This window comes from Lepidochelys kempii, chromosome 10, assembly GCF_965140265.1.
Source record: "Lepidochelys kempii isolate rLepKem1 chromosome 10, rLepKem1.hap2, whole genome shotgun sequence".
Lineage (NCBI taxonomy): Eukaryota > Metazoa > Chordata > Testudines > Cheloniidae > Lepidochelys > Lepidochelys kempii.
The window spans coordinates 18,447,920-18,464,671 of record NC_133265.1 but is presented as its reverse complement, the minus strand read 5'-3'; the positions used below and the strand labels follow the sequence as shown (position 1 = coordinate 18,464,671).

At 43.5% G+C, this 16,752-nt stretch overlaps 2 protein-coding genes across 3 annotated transcripts in view; one reads left to right on the top strand and one right to left on the bottom strand.

The window, feature by feature from the left end:
- SMG1 (SMG1 nonsense mediated mRNA decay associated PI3K related kinase) overlaps positions 1 to 16,752 on the bottom strand; it is a 122,788-nt gene that overhangs the window by 26,986 nt on the left and 79,050 nt on the right. For both annotated transcript variants that reach the window (XM_073362322.1, XM_073362323.1), the window contains 9 exons: positions 14,581 to 14,829; positions 13,854 to 14,138; positions 12,968 to 13,112; positions 12,536 to 12,671; positions 11,934 to 12,164; positions 11,638 to 11,815; positions 10,385 to 10,546; positions 9,716 to 9,933; positions 1,168 to 1,322 (listed from right to left, as the gene is read on the bottom strand). In XM_073362322.1, the coding sequence (XP_073218423.1) occupies positions 1,168 to 1,322; positions 9,716 to 9,933; positions 10,385 to 10,546; positions 11,638 to 11,815; positions 11,934 to 12,164; positions 12,536 to 12,671; positions 12,968 to 13,112; positions 13,854 to 14,138; positions 14,581 to 14,829 (1,759 nt within the window). The remainder of the gene's footprint in view (positions 1 to 1,167; positions 1,323 to 9,715; positions 9,934 to 10,384; positions 10,547 to 11,637; positions 11,816 to 11,933; positions 12,165 to 12,535; positions 12,672 to 12,967; positions 13,113 to 13,853; positions 14,139 to 14,580; positions 14,830 to 16,752) is intronic.
- Positions 1,645 to 3,819, top strand: LOC140918289 (uncharacterized). The gene is made up of 2 exons (XM_073362325.1): positions 1,645 to 2,576; positions 3,164 to 3,819. Exons 1-2 carry the CDS (start codon positions 1,994 to 1,996, stop codon positions 3,316 to 3,318), a joined length of 738 nt encoding a protein of 245 aa, XP_073218426.1. The 5' UTR covers positions 1,645 to 1,993; the 3' UTR covers positions 3,319 to 3,819.

Below are 16,752 nucleotides of genomic sequence, written 5' to 3'. Positions count from 1 at the left end.
AGACAGATCAGTCGTACCAGAAACACTTATGTCTAACATTTCAAAAATGTTGGGTACAACACTAGTGTTGGGTACAAAATTATACTAAATAAAATGTCTTATCATTGAAAAGACGAATCACAGAAGTGTTACTAGTTAAATTTAGTATATTTTTCCATCTTCAATCTTGCCTACCAGTGCAGAACTTAGAATCAAACAGATATATGATAAAGGTGATCTCATACATTAATAAGAGACAACAAACTGAAAAGCAGTCAAGACAGGGATGTCCAACCTTTGGTTCCCAATTCTCTACATTGTGGCCTTTGAGGGTGGCTGTGTTAAGAAGAAAATTTGTATTTGGTTACATATTGAAAATATGGTCCCCTGAGCTTTGGCTTCTAATTTTTTAAACGGAAGCCTCTGAATCAGCCCCATCACTATGGGGAATAGAGGCACAGCCTGTCACTTCTTCCTTTCCAGTCACAGAAGCTGCTCTGGTGTGAGCAGGGAGGACTCTGAGCAGCTGCTGCTCCCTCCCTGGCTGCATGTAGCACTGCATATGAGGAAGCAGTAATAGTTTTGGCTTCTTTATTGTCTGCTTCCATGCTAGACAGAAGTATTTACAGGGAGAGCAGGACTGAAAGTCATCTGATTCTTCTGGAGGCTAGACAAGTGCTTCAAAAAGCATCACTTCCCTCCTCCACACAGCCACCCAGGAAAGGGAAAAAGACAAGCTGAAAATCGATTAAAGCTTCCTGTACAAGCCTAACATGAGCTGTTAACTGTCCCTCCACCACCGTACACCAGAGGTGAATAGCTGGAGTACAGTGTACACCAGCCACTCCCATCTCTACCCTTGACAAACCTCTACACAGCTGACAGGAGCCTGTACTAGGGCTGTAAGAAGGGAAGGAGTAGGATATGAATTCTGTAGTTCTACACTCACAGGTGACTGCTCCATACTGGGGGAATCCACAGCAAGGAACGTATTGCTGTATATTTTGCTCCACTTGCACCTTCTGTGTGGTGCAAATGGAGTGCACCAAAGTACCAGCTGTGGCACCCTGACCTCTGATACCGATTTAGGAGGAAAAGCATGACTGGTCAATTTAATAATTCTACTGCGCAGCAACAATCTGTCTTCTCTCGCCCATTTTTACTTAGAAGTTATTCATGAAAACCTACTTCCGTAGAGTGTTGTTGTTTTGAACTCTCTTGACTTCATCTTCCAGTTGCTGAATCCGTCTGAGGACATACATGTGCTGCTGCAACAGCACTCCCAACCAAAGTTCATCCCACAGAACTGTAACTCGGCGCAGCTCTGCTACTAGCATCTGAACCTGTATAAAATAAATTAAAATGCCCTTATTTTTAAAGTTCAAGATTTTTTTTCTAGGTCATCTATTTAATAGCAGCTTGAACGTCTTAAAAGAATGACATCCTTACAGTAAGATCAAAGTTACACTGGAAACTTTAGTAACCATCCACGCAAAAGAAACAAGTTACTAACTTTTCTGTAACTGTTGTTCTTTGAGATGTGTTGCACGTCCTTGCCAGTGTAGGTGTGTGAGTGCCCAGAGCACATTTGCCAGAATTTTTTCCATCGGATCGGCTCCTGCACCCCCTGATGCTACATGCTCATAGCACAAGTATAAGCCCTGGTCTACACTAGGACTTTAGGTCGAATTTAGCAACGTTAAATCGATTTAAACCTGCACCCGTCCACACAGTGAAGCCCTTTATTTCGACTTAAAGGGCTCTTAAAATCGATTTCCTTACTCCACCCCTGACAAGTGGATTAGCACTTAAATCGACGTTCCCAGCTCGAATTTGGGGTACTGTGGACACAATTCGATGGTATTGGCCTCTGGGAGCTATCCCAGAGTGCTCCATTCTGACCGCTCTGGACAGCACTCTCAACTCAGATGCACTGGCCAGGTAGACAGGAAAAGAACCGCAAACTTTTGAATCTCATTTCCTGTTTGGCCAGCGTGGCAAGCTGCAGGTGACCATGCAGAGCTCATCAGCACAGGTGACCATGATGGAGTCCCAGAATCGCAAAAGAGCTCCAGCATGGACCGAACGGGAGGTACGGGATCTGATCGCTGTTTGGGGAGAGGAATCCGTGCTATCAGAACTCCGTTCCAGTTTTCAAAATGCCAAAACCTTTGTCAAAATCTCCCAGGGCATGAAGGACAGAGGCCATAACAGGGACCCGAAGCAGTGCCGCGTGAAACTGAAGGAGCTGAGGCAAGCCTACCAGAAAACCAGAGAGGCGAACAGCCACTCTGGGTCAGAGCCCCAAACATGCCGCTTCTATGATGAGCTGCATGCCATTTTAGGGGGTTCAGCCACCACTACCCCAGCCGTGTTGTTTGACTCCTTCAATGGAGATGGAGGCAATACGGAAGCAGGTTTTGGGGACGAAGAAGATGATGATGAGGAGGAGGTTGTAGATAGCTCACAGCAAGCAAGCGGAGAAACCGGTTTTCCCGACAGCCAGGAACTGTTTCTCACCCTAGACCTGGAGCCAGTACCCCCCGAACCCACCCAAGGCTGCCTCCTGGACCCAGCAGGCGGAGAAGGGACCTCTGGTGAGTGTACCTTTTAAAATGCTATACATGGTTTAAAAGCAAGCATGTGAAAGGATTACTTTGCCCTGGCATTTGCGGTTCTCCTAGATGTAGTCCTAAAGCCTTTGCAAAAGGTTTCTGGGGAGGGCAGCCTTATTTCGTCCTTCATGGTAGGACACTTTATCACTCCAGGCCAGTAACACATACTCGGGAATCACTGTAGAACAAAGCATTGCAGTGTATGTTTGCTGGCATTCAACCAAAATCCGTTCTTTATCTCTCTGTGTTATCCTCAGGAGAGTGAGATATAATTCATGGTCACCTGGTTGAAATAGGGTGCTTTTCTTCAGGGACACTCAGTATAGCCCATTCCTGCTGGGCTGTTTGCCTGTGGCTGAACAGAAATGTTCGCCGCTGTTAGCCACAGGGAGGGGGGAAGGTTGAGGGGGTAGTCACGCGGTGGGAGGAGGCAAAATGCGACCTTGTAACGAAAGCACATGTGCTATGTATGTAATGTTAACAGCAAGGTTTACCCTGAAAGAGTGTAGCGACTGTTTTATAAAATGTGTCTTTTTAAATACCGCTGTCCCTTTTTTTTTCTCCACCAGCTGCATGTGTTTCAATTATCACAGGATCTTCTCCTTCCCAGAGGCTAGTGAAGCTTAGAAAGAAAAAAAAAAATGCACTCGCGATGAAATGTTCTCCGAGCTCATGCTGTCCTCCCACACTGACAGAGCACAGACGAATGCGTGGAGGCAAATAATGTCAGAGTGCAGGAAAGCACAAAATGACCGGGAGGAGAGGTGGAGGGCTGAAGAGAGTAAGTGGCGGGCTGAAGAGAGTAAGTGGCGGGCTGAAGAGAGTAAGTGGCGGGCTGAAGACAGGGCTGAAGCTCAAATGTGGCGGCAGCGTGATGAGAGGAGGCAGGATTCAATGCTGAGGCTGCTGCAGGACCAAACCAGAATGCTCCAGTGTATGGTTGAGCTGCAGCAAAGGCAGCTGGAGCACAGACTGCCACTGCTGCCCCTCTGTAACCAACCGCCCTCCTCCCCAAGTTCCATAGCCTCCACACCCAGATGCCCAAGAACGCGGTGGGGGGGCCTCCGGCCAACCAGCCACTCCACCACAGAGGATTGCCCAAAAAAAAAGAAGGCTGTCATTCAATAAATTTTAAAGTTGTAAACTTTTAAAGTGCTGTGCTTAAAGTGCTGTGTGGCATTTTCCTTCCCTCCTCCACCACCCCTCCTGGGATACCTTGGTAGTCATCTCCCTATTTGTGTGATGAATGAATAACGAATGCATGACTGTGAAGCAGCAATCACTTTATTGCCTCTGCAAGCGGTGATTAAAGGGAGGAGGGGAGGGTGGTTAGCTTACAGGGAAGTAGAGTGAACCAAGGGGCGGGGGGTTTCATCAAGGAGAAACAAACAGAACTTTCACACTGTAGCCTGGCCAGTCATGAAACTGGTTTTCAAAGCTTCTCTGATGCGTACCGCGCCCTCCTGTGCTCTTCTAACTGCCCTGGTGTCTGGCTGCGCGTAACCAGCAGCTAGGCGATTTGCCTCAGCCTCCCACCCCGCCATAAACGTCTCCCCCTTACTCTCATGGATATTGTGGAGCACACAGCAAGCAGTAATAACAGTGGGAATATTGGTTTCGCTGAGGTCTAAGCGAGTCAGTAAACTGCGCCAGCGCACCTTTAAACGTCCAAATGCACATTCTACCACCATTCTGCACTTGCTCAGCCTGTAGTTGAACAGCTCCTGACCACTGTCCAGGCTGCCTGTGTACGGCTTCATGAGCCATGGCATTAAGGGGTAGGCTGGGTCCCCAAGGATACATATAGGCATTTCAACATCCCCAACAGTTATTTTCTGGTCTGGGAAGAAAGTCCCTTCCTGCAGCTTTTGAAACAGACCAGAGTTCCTGAAGATGCGAGCATCATGCACCTTTCCCGGCCATCCCACGTTGATGTTGGTGAAACGTCCCTTGTGATCCACCAGAGCTTGCAGCACTATCGAAAAGTACCCCTTGCGGTTTATGTACTCGCCGGCTTGGTGCTCTGGTGCCAAGATAGGGATATGGATTCCGTCTATAGCCCCACCACAGTTAGGGAATCCCATTGCAGCAAAGCCATCCACTATGACCTGCACATTTCCCAGGGTCACTACCCTTGATATCAGCAGATCTTTGATTGCGTGAGCTACTTGCATCACAGCAGCCCCCACAGTAGATTTGCCCACTCCAAATTGATTCCCAACTGACCGGTAGCTGTCTGGCGTTGCAAGCTTCCACAGGGCTATCGCCACTCGCTTCTCAACTGTGAGGGCTGCTCTCATCCTTCAGGGCAGGGGAAAGCAAGTCACAAAGTTCCATGAAAGTGCCCTTACGCATGCGAAAGTTTCGCAGCCACTGGGAATCGTCCCAGACCTGCAACACTATGCGGTCCCACCAGTCTGTGCTTGTTTCCCGAGCCCAGAATCGGCGTTCCACAGCATGAACCTGCCCCATTAGCACCATGATGCATGCATTGGCAGGGCCCATGCTTTCAGAGAAATCTGTGTCCATGTCCTGATCACTCACGGGACCGCGCTGACGTCGCCTCCTCGCCCGGTATCGCGTTGCCATGTTCTGGTGCTGCATATACTGCTGGATAATGCGTGTGGTGGTTGATGTGCTCCTAATTGCCAAAATGAGCTCAGCGGCCTCCATGCTTGCCTTGGTATGGCGTCCGCACAGAAAAAAGGCGCGGAACGATTGTCTGCCGTTGCTCTGACGGAGGGAGGGGCGACTGACGACACGGCTTACAGGGTTGGCTTCAGGGAGCTAAAATCAACAAAGGGTGTGCCTGTACATCAAGGAGTATTTCAGGCAGGACTGCACGGAGGGTTCCAATAAGAAATGGTGCACCAAAGTTATCGTTGTTATTGGAACAAGGAGGTTAGCCTGGCCTCTGATTGATACATGGCTAGATTAACCTCGCTGCGCCTTCTCTGTGACTGACTGCAGTGTGATCTAGACAGGGGAGGAGGAAAATGAGTACAAAACAAATCTGGTCTATTTCTTGTTCTGACCCACACCATCTATCCTTTACATCTTTGGCTGGCAGCAGACGGTGCAGAAGGACTGCATGCCATCCACATCTCATGGCTGCTTGGCAGAAGATGGTACAGTACGACTGCTAGCCATCTTCATCTCTTGCCTGCCTGGCGTAAGATGGTACGACTACTAGCAATCCTCATCTCTTGCCTGCCTGGCAGAAGATGGTACAGTACGACTGCTAGCAGTCCGTATCGCCTGCCCGCTCACCATAAGACGGTTCAATAGGACTGCAGGACTAAAGAGAATGACCTGGTCAAGTCACTCCAAATTTAGTCCCTGCGCCCATGTCTGCCCAGGCGCTCCCAGCCGACGTGGCCAGGAGCACCTCGGACACGACGAGGACGACTACCAGTTGTATTGCACCGTCTGCTGCCAGAAGGCAATGGGTTGCTGCTACTGTGCAGCAAAGCCGTACCGCGTCTGCCAGCACCCAGGAGACATAGGGTGACGGTTACCTGAGCGGGCTCCATGCTTGCCGTGGTATGGCGTCTGCACAGGTAACTCAGGAAAAAAGGTGCGAAATGATTGTCTGCCCTTGCTTTCACGGGGGGAGGGAGGGTGGGAACGGGGTCCTGACGATATGTACCCAGAACCACCCGCGACAATGTTTTAGCCCCATCAGGCATTGGGATATCAACCCAGAATTCCAATGGGCAGCGGAGACTGCGGGAACTGTGGGATAGCTACCCACAGTGCAATGCTCCAGAAGTCGACGCTTGCCTCGGTACTGTGGAAGCGCTCCGCCGAGTTAATGCACTTAATGCACTTAGAGCATTTTCTGTGGGGACACACACACTCGAATATATAAAACCGATTTCAAAAAAACCGACTTCTATAAATTCGACCTAATTTCGTAGTGTAGACATACCCTAAGGGGCCCCACTGACCCCACACCTCTTCAGGTTATTCTTACCAATCGCTTCAGGAGAGGGAACAGCGGGCAGGTCTTGGAATGGATATGTGCAACACATCTCGAAGAACAACAGTTACAGAAAGGTTAGCAAATATTTTTTCTTCGAGTGCTTGCACATGTCCATTCCAATGTAGATGACTCACAACCAGTTGCACAGGAGATGGGCTCAGAGTTCAAGGACTCATTAATGATCCGGAGGATGGCGTGGACTGCACCCTCAGCAAGTTTGCAGATGACACTAAACTGGGAGGAGTGGTAGATATTCTGGAAGGTAGGAATAGGATACAGACGGACCTAGACAAATTAGAGGATTGGGCCAAAAGAAATCTGATGAGGTTCAACAAAGACAAGTGCAGAGTCCTGCACTTAGAACAAAAGAATCCCATGCACTGCTTCAGACTAGGGACTGAGTGGCTAGGCAGCAGTTCTGCAGAAAAGGACCTAGAGGTTACAATGGACGAGAAGCTGGATATGAGTCAACAGTGTGCCCTTGTTGCCAAGAAGGCTAACAGCATTTTGGGCTGTATAAGTGGGGGCTTTGCCAGCAGATCAAGGGACATGATCGTTCCCCTCTATTCGACACTGGTGAGGCCTCATCTGGAGTACTGTGTCCAGTTTTGGGCCCCACACTACAAGGATGTGGAAAAATTGGAAAGTGTCCAGCAGAGGGCAACAAAAATGATTAGGGGACTAGTACACATAAGTTATGAGGAGAGGCTGAGGGAATTGGGATTGTTTAGTATGCAGAAGAGAAGAATGAGGGGGGATTTGATAGTTGCTTTCAACTACCTGAAGGGGGTTCCAAAGAGGATGGATCTAGACTGTTCTCAGTGGTAGCAGATGACAGAACAAGGAGTAATGGTCTCAAGTTGCAGTGGGGGAGGTTTAGGTTGGATATCAGGAAAAACTTTCAGTAGGAGGGTGGTGAAGCACTGGAATGCATTACCTAGTGAGGTGGTGGAATCTCCTGCCTTTGAGGTTTTTAAGGTCAGGCTTGACAAAGCCCTGGCTGGGACGATTTAGTTGGGGATTGGTCCTGCTTTGAGCAGGGGGTTGGACTAGATGGTCCCTTCCAATCCTGAGGTCCCTTCCAACCCCGATATTCTATGATTCTACGACACACTGACTGCAACACTGCCCGGCCGAAGTTGGCATAATCTCTGGCTTGCTGGGTAATGGCAAGTGTGCTGAGAATGTGTGCGCCGAGGGCCAGGTTGCTGCCCTGCAGGTATCTTGAATAGGGACTTGAGCTAGGAAAGTGGCCTAAGAAGCCTGAGATCTTGTGGAGTGAGCAGTCAGGTTAGGTGGACGAGGGATTCCCACGAAGTCATAACATGCCCAGATACGTGAAGTAATCCAAGACGAAATCCTCTGGGCAGAGATGGGGAGCCCCTTTATTCGCTCAGCTATCATTATGAACTGTGAAATATAAAATGCCAGGGGCCCTCTAACATCCAAGGAGTGCAGACACTGTTCTTCTCCATCTGCACGCAGCTTAGGGTAGAATATTGGTAGAAAAACTGCTTGGCTGCAATGGAATTGTGAAACCAATTTTGGGAAGAACTTTGGATGCAGACACAGCTGTACTTTATCTCTGAAGAACACTGTATACAGGGGTTCCACCATGAGGGCTCAGATCTCTGAAACTCTTCTGGCTGAAGTGATGGCCACTAAAACGGCCACTTTCCAGGAGAGGTGAAACAGTGAGTACGTCGCTAGCAGCTCAAAGGGCGGGCCTGTCAGCTTTGACAGGACAAGGTTTAGGTTCCAAGGAGAGATTCGTTTATTTATCTGAGGAAACATCCTCTCCAGGCCTTTGAGAAAACAGATTACCATTTCATGCGAAAAGACCAATCTCTTGTCAACTTTAGGATAGAAAGATGAAATTGCCACCTTGTTGTTTCAAGAGCAGAAGGTACTCCAAAGTAAGTTGCAATGAGGATTGTATAGGTGGAACCCTCCATTGGGAAGACCAGATGGAGAATTGTTTCCACTTTGCCAGGTATGTTGCCATGGTGGAAGATTTTCTACTGCTTAGTAGGACTCTATGAATCTGCTCTGAGCAAGCTTGCTCTTCAGGATTCAGCCAGGTGCAGTGGGAGCTCCACTGAAAGGCTTGAGGATGGTGAGTGAACCAGTGCTATCTGAGCCACGCCGGGGCTATAGGGATGACCCGTGCTCAATGCTGCTTGATTTTCGACAGAACCTTTCAAATTAAGGGAATGGGGGGGGGGGGGGGGGAAGAGTGTAATACAGGTAAGTTGTCCATGCCAACAGGAAGGCATCCGTAAGAGACCCAAATTGTGGCCCCTCCGGGAGCAAAACTGATGGCATTTCCTGTTGTCGCAGGTAGCAAACAGGTCTACAAAGGTAGTCCCATACCTAGGCTCTGGAAGATGTCCCTTGCCATGTCTGGATGAAGGGACCACTTGTGGCAAGTGCAGAAGGACCTGCTGAGGTGATCTGCGAATTTGTTGTGTACCTGGCAGGTAAGATGCTTCTAGGTAGATTGAGTGTGTAATGCAGAACTCCCACAGCCAGACTGCCTCCTGCCATAGGGAGGAAGAGAGCACTCCGCCCTGTCTGTTGATGTAGTTAACGCAGTGATAGTGATTTAGCGGGTCTGGTGAAGACACGATTAGTCGACTTGCCACAGGAAGAGCAGGGCTTAAAACCCCGTGACAGAGGCATACCCTGGCACTAGGGAGCAGACAAGCCTCTCCAAATAAGTACAGAGGCATCCAAAACACACTAACTACTAAAAGTAGTGCTACCACCACCACCACCAAACTAGCTAAACTACAAGAACTATATACCCCAAAAAAGGAGAAAGAAACCACTGGAAGAGATTGCCTGAGCAAAGAGGTAAGTTCCAGTATCCGTCACAGGCGGTAAGAAGGAACTGAAGGGATGCGGGCTTGGCGCGGCTACATACTAGCACTATGAGCGCACAGCACCAGGGGGCGCTGGAGCTGACCCAACGGATACTGTGAAGGGAAAAGATTCTGGCAATTGTGCTCAGGGCGCACGCACACCTACGTTGCAATGGACACGTGCAAGCACTCAAAGAATACATAATTTCACAAACTGTATGTCTGGTTACAAGTCAGCCTGAATAAATTACAAAAAAACAAATTTATTTTACCTGCAACACCATTGTTGGATTTGCAGTAGACAGCTTTTCTACAATTTTGCTGTAGCAGTCCTGCATCATTGCTTGGTCTTCATTTAATCCATTTTTTGGTTCATCCTTATTACTTTCTTGAGAAGCCGGGGGACTTCCTCCTTCACATTCACCACCTAATAGTTCTTCACCTTGAATGTTACCTAGCAAAGTAGGGATTGCAGAGGGCAACTTGTTCCCTAGATTAGAAAAAGGGTATTGAATAATATATATACTGCAGTAGCATCCAAAGGCCAAATTTTGAATCAGGGCCCCATTATACTCGGTACTGCACAAACTTATGGAAGTATAAAAGGCTTAGATATAATATATGAAATCATAATGAAAAAATTATGGTGTGCCAAAGGGGTCTTCGTACAAGGTACTAGAATTTTAGACAGTTTACAGGTGTAGTCCATAATACGTCACACCTTAAGGAGTGTTGTATCGAAAGATATAACCAAAGTGAACTTTTACTGTATAAACAGTAGAAGTTCAAACATACTGCATTCTAGCTAGCAGCACACATACATAGACTTGCTGTATTTCTCAGCAAATTGTTTAAAATGGACCTTCTGAACATTATTTCATTTATCAACTATTTGGCATTAAGTAATAACCCCAACAACAACAAAAAGAATCCTTCCATACCTGAAGACTGGGATTCACTGCTAAGTGAAATGGTACCCACTATTGCAGGGTACAATATAAGATGAGGAGAATCTTGAGCTACTCGACACAGTAAATTGCAAATACTTTGACGAACATATATTTCAGGGTGGTTCAGGCGGGAGAAGAGTTGAGGAATAATACCTTTATAAAAAAAGAGCAGAAAAAAGGGCTACATTGATTTTTGTACACTGAAGCCACAGAAAGATGTTTTCAGTGATGTGTAATTTTTGAATCATGAAACATTCTCCTGTTATTTAAACCACAGCAAGATCTCTACCTTTTAGTGTATGGGTACTAGATTATTTCCCCCTACCATTCAAGAAGCAGAGTCAATTATATTTAGTACATAAATCTTGCAACAGAGCACTAGCAATTGAGTCCTGCACATTGGGCCTGTTAGCGTCATATAGTTTTTAGGGATTGCGTCACTAGAAGCTCCAAAAAAGAAATGTGATTTTGTGACAATGTAGAAGGTGCAATAAGGAGAGACCCATTTCCACTCAAAAAGAAAAGGAGTACTTGTGGCACCTTAGAGACTAACAAATTTATTTGAGCATAAGCTTTCGTGAGCTAGAGCTCACTTCTTTGGATGTGTGCAGTGGATGCATCCGATGAAGTGAGCTGTAGCTCACGAAAGCTTATGCTCAAATAAATTTGTTAGTCTCTAAGGTGCCACAAGTACTCCTTTTCTTTTTGCGGATACAGACTAACATGGCTGCTACTCTGAAACCTGTCATTTCCACTCAGCATCACTTTTTTATAGTCAGGTCACTGCATCTTGCTGACTAATTCTAGCACTTGAGAGAAGTGGTAGGAATTCACCCATTCCTGGAAGGGCTGCCACTGTCCAGCAGTTACCACTGTAATTCAGGAATATATGGTCCATTCCTCTGGCCCACCTGGGAAGGGGTCATTCACTTCCTACAAGAAACTTAAAATAGTCTTTCAAATTTGAATACAGGTTAGTCTTTGCAAAAGTCTTAGGGAATACCAAAGTCTTTTTAAAAAATAAGTTTTGTTAGATGAAGAGTACACAATCTGCCTATTAGGTGGGAGACAAACTATTGTGTATACATTTTTTTTTTTTTTTTTTTTTAATAAACTTAGGGTTTACAACGGTTGAAAGAGAAAGGTTTGCAAAGGCAAGTTTGATAAGAAGTTTTCTGTTTATTTATATTTAGCAAAAAAGTCTGTCAAAATTCAATTTAATAATTCAGCTAAAACCACCTTACCTCTCCATGGAGCAGTAGGGGTTGTTTCTAGTCCCTGCTCTAGATATTGTCGAAGTTCTCCAGCATGTTTCACAAGTAATCTCAACAATCTCAAGGTTGCCATCACAATAACATCATCAGTGCTTTGTTCAGAAGTGTTCCTTAAAAGTAGTCTGGGGTCATCTTCATCAAGAGGAACCTACATATTATAGAAAGAAGTAGCACTCTTAACTGACCATACTGTTTTGTCATGGGTCTTGAGCTTTAAAAATGTTTAAGAACTAGCTTTCATCACCACAACAGACTGTAATGCATACCTGACCAGCATTGAGTTTAAGGAAGGTAAAATATGCACTGCAGGACAGTTTATAGAGACTGAAGATTCTGTCTACTACTTTTCTCCACACTTTGATTAACCCCTCTGTTGCATTTTCATCAAGATCTGAAAGCCAGGGGCAACTACTCAGCAACTGACGCCATATAACATCCACCATATCATCTTCTTCATTGTCTTCATTTTCTGTGATCTGTAGGGTCATATCTTCATCCTAAACTCAGATTATGCAAGAATATTAAGAGGAAAGAATGAGATAATTGGTTTGAACAAGACCACAAAACTTTTCCACAATGTATATTAATTGCTGATCCCGGGAAGGGTAGCCAGGAATTTGAAATGTGTACACACACAGTTCTTTCAGTTGCTTCATTCCAGAGCAGATATAATGCCATACATGTATAATCACTAACATAGCTTATTTCTTGGGAATTTCTGCATTTTTTGTGCAGTATGCCATTTTGGGAGAAGTTTGATTTAAGACATTATATAAATATTGTAGTCCACTACACAATCAGGGAGGAAAGCTAAAGTGGCACGCTGAATGAATTGGAACATTTTTCAAGAATGCAAGTTTCCACTTACCTGAATTCCAGCTGGACGACATACTGCCTGTCCAAGAATGCCATAGATTTTCTCTCGGTCTTCCTCTGCAATGTTGTCAGGAAGCAAGCTTTGAACCTCAGATTTCTCTTTTGGCAGAAGACGGACACCTCCCTGACTGTAACATTTAATAAGTCATCAAACCCAAAACCACAATTAATGTAAATATTTACAGAGCTACTTACCTTCATAATACTGTATATTTAAGGCTTCGTCTTAGGGTGAAATTCACCCCTATTCGGAGGGCCAGCAATCAAAACAGAACACAAGTGGCACATCCATCTTGTTTTGGCTCTCTGAACCGCACAGGGGTGAATTACACTTATTGAGAGCTAACATATACTCAACAAATGTGAAATTAAGATTATTTATGTATTTTTTTTTTTTTTTTATAAACAAGAATAATAGATTTACCTGGCATTATCAACTACCTTCCTGCCCCATCTGTAAGCCCAACTAGCCAGTGCTGCCCATGACTTGGCTACTTCAGGTGCCTGTACTGAAGACAGGTGATACAGGTGCCCCAAAATGAAGTCAGGTTCTCCAACGCCAATATTTACTGTGGTGGTGGAAATAGAGCAACAGAGGTTACACACAAAAATAACACATCTGATTCACATTTATGAGAATCCTGATCTCCAAAATACCAGAATACTGTGCTTCAGAGACTGAGACTTCAATATATCACTTTAAAGAGAGTAGAGATATAGGAAAGGTAAAGAGAAAAGAATATAGATACAAGTCAGGTAGAGAGCATGTGCTGAACAGAGGCCTAAATTAGATAGGATGTCCAGATTCAAACGAGGAAAAATTTAATCGTGACACTTGGAGAAGTCTCCTAAGAAACAACCAAATTTACTAACTGCAACACACATCACAACTGTAAGAGCAATAAAAGTGTTTAGAAAAAAGATCAGTTACCTGTGAGGAAAAAAATTTTATAATTGTTTTTCAAGTTTATTAAAGGTATTTAAATATAGATCTTTTATATTTACAGTCTGGGTGCTAGATCTTAAGTGAGAGTTTATTATGATTTTGTAATAAAAGCATAGTGTTGCCCTTAAGAGAATTCATTCCAAGCTCCTGTATTTCCCATTAGTATTTAAATTCTACAAAACCCCAAAATCTGAATTTTATATAAAATATTAACCTAAGTCTGAAAATCTTTTTTTTAAAATAGCAAAGCAGTTGTACCACATTAAACTTTACCAGCACAGCTGGCTCTGCCCCTTATTGGAACCATCACATCTGAGTAACCATATAGCCTGGCAAAGCAAAAACTAGAAGGAGGAACTTCTACCTGTAGATTCACTTTCAATTCTAGGATATTCCTCTTCTATTGTATTAACAGCTGGCAGGTCAATCAAAGTATATACGTTTTTAGACAACGTAGAAAGGCCAGTGAGATTCTGTTGCTGTCGTGCTCTGTATACTTGCTTCAGTTGACCTGAAATCTCTTTCCATTCAGCCTGAATCCATTTAGCCAGTGTAAGAATAGACTTAGCTACTGCATATTCGGCTTTGGCAGATTTGCAGAAAGATATGGCACAAGAACTTAGCATTTCCATAGCGTGTGTTGACTGACCTGCATATCAAGACACACAGTACATTTTTATTAGAGATGTTAGTTTTATTCAAAGCACTTCCCCGTAATCTCAAAATTCCGCAAATTTCAGATGCAGCTTTAACAAATCATGAACAGAAATGAGAGACTGCCTTTTTCTATCTGCTGATGTTACTGGGGTATTATAAGAGTCTATACTACAGGGCCAAATATTTGTAAGAGTTAAACTTATAATACAGAAACAATTCTATACTCTCAGCAATTTGTAAGAAAGGGAGTTTCTCTTCCTTCAAATCTAAACAACTAAAGAGAAAAGCCATTTTAAAATACTCAAACTGAGACATTAGTTATTGGGTTGAAAGCAATTTCTAGGTTTACTGTACCATTATGATTTCTTGGAAAAAACAACCTGGCAAGAAGTACGATAAGACATAGTATCTATGTGAGATTATCAAACACTAACCAGCTGTGTATAGCAATTTTGTTTTCTCAATATCAAGTTCAGGACTCCATTTTTCATCTATTTGACCTGGTGCTGACAATTTTTTGAAGTGCTGAACTAAATCTTGAGCAGTAGTGGTTTTTCCCAGCTGAACTTCACTGCATTGAGCAAGCAATCGTGTGGCTAGGGCCACATTCCCCCGTTTTCTAGCAAATTTTGCTGCCGTTAGACCCAGTTCCATTAGATGACTTCTAACAGAGACAGTTTGTTCTGAAAAAGAAAGCAAATTTTTGTTGACAAAACTTTGTTTTAAAGCAATAATTGCATTTGGAACACAAGTAGATGATTGCCTCACCATGCCAGCTGTATACAGAATGCAATTATCAACAGAGGAAAAAACTATACCCACTCTTGGTCTTTTCTTAGTCCATATAAATTCTAACATTCTCTGTATGCCTGCCAGAGAATTATCTGGAATGATTAGAGAGAGAGTTTGAAACAAGAAGGATATCCTGGGCAACAATATTAATTTTGATCGTGGCTATTCTTACCAACCAAGTAATTGCATACTTCCCTCCAGCACCCCAAGTCTTTTTTCATCTGCTGAAATAGTAGTTTGAAAAATTAAATCATTTAACTCTTGGCTGTTTTGAGATTTTAATTCCCCAGTATCTTACAGAATTTGTTGCCTATGTGCACCCAAATGTCTTCTGGAGGGATAACTTCTCAAAGTCTGGTAAATTTATAGCTAGTATTACAGATCTATAATTACACATAGAAACAGTATAATTTATTTCAAGCCTCATGTTTTCCTGACATCATGCATTTCTTTAGATACTAATTTTAAGGAAATGTTCAGGTTAGATACTATTACATCACTAGCATATAAAGCTATTTTCTGAGGTGTTGTCATGCTTACAGTGATAAATTCATTATTCTTTATCCTCTGTATAAAGGCCATGGAAATGCAAAAAGTAAAGGAAACAATGGATATCCTTGCCTAGCTCCCCTGTGTAATTCAAACAGGGAAGCTTTAAGTCCAAAAGGCACAGCTGCTTTTGGGCCAGTATAAAGAGCAGTTATCCATTTAAGGAATTGGGGGTCAAGGTCAATATGATAGCACTACATAGACAAAGTTCCACTCTGTTCTGTCAAAAGCTTTCTCTGTATCAAATTCTAACAAAAGACATGGACCTCTTTTGGATTTGGCACTATGTAGACCTGTGAAAACTTGATAAATAAGTATTTTAAAAAACTGGTATGCTGGCTTAAGTCTATGTATACTACTGCTTTCTCTTCAAAGAAATGAGCGCTGCTCAAATATTTCTAATTGGTTTGTACTGAGTTTCAGATCATGCTTAGCCTTCATTATTCTCCCAGGCACTTTTTTTTTTTTTAAAAAAGGACCATTAAGTGGGAGTTTTCTTTTCTGAAGAGAGAAGAATGACCTAACCGTTTTTAGATTCTTGACAATGGTCCAAATTCATTATTGTGCAATTTTACTGATACTTTTTTTTTTTTTTTTAAACAGAAGACAGATAAAATCCAGAGTATTAGATGGGTGATTCACAGCAAAAAAAAAATATCACTGACAACTAATGAAGAGTCTGTTAGGTCAAGTGATATATGAGATGGCTTTGAAGCAGAAGATTGTGGGCGCTCTCCCCCCAATATGCATGCGATTTAACAGATGGCTGATGTCAGAGGCCACAAAACTAGTTACATAAGAAAAGCAATATTTTTGCAATTTGTTTACTTTTTTCCATTTTAAGATTCTATTAGACAATATAAAAGTAAAAAACCTGTTTGGAGCCAGTATTAAAAACATTAATCACTCTTCCACAGTATGCTCTCGTCTCATGTAGCTAGTTTTAATTCCAGTTTGACATTTAAAATTTGAGACTCATGGATTACCAAAAGAAGAAGAAAACCGGGGCGGAGATTTTACCTGTACCCTGCTTCTTTGCATACCAGAAGCATACTGCATACTTGAATTACTGTAAAGGAGCTTGTTTTTGAAAACACACTAATGACAGCACAAGGTATGTCTAAGAACACAATGGAAGTGTTTAAAAACTTGAGAATGAGTGAATTACATTATAGCATTGTTTCCTAAATATTTTATAACATACATAAGCATTTGCTAAATAAAACAATTTTATTTAGCATATTTTGCATATTTCTAAGCAAATT

Excerpts from the sequence above, each read along its gene's own strand:
- LOC140918289 (XM_073362325.1), top strand. The coding sequence starts at position 1,994 with ATGCAGAGCTCATCAGCACAGGTGACCATGATGGAGTCCCAGAATCGC. Across the intron at positions 2,577-3,163 it reads AGGCGGAGAAGGGACCTCTG|CTGCATGTGTTTCAATTATC; the intron begins GTGAGTGTACCT and ends TTTCTCCACCAG.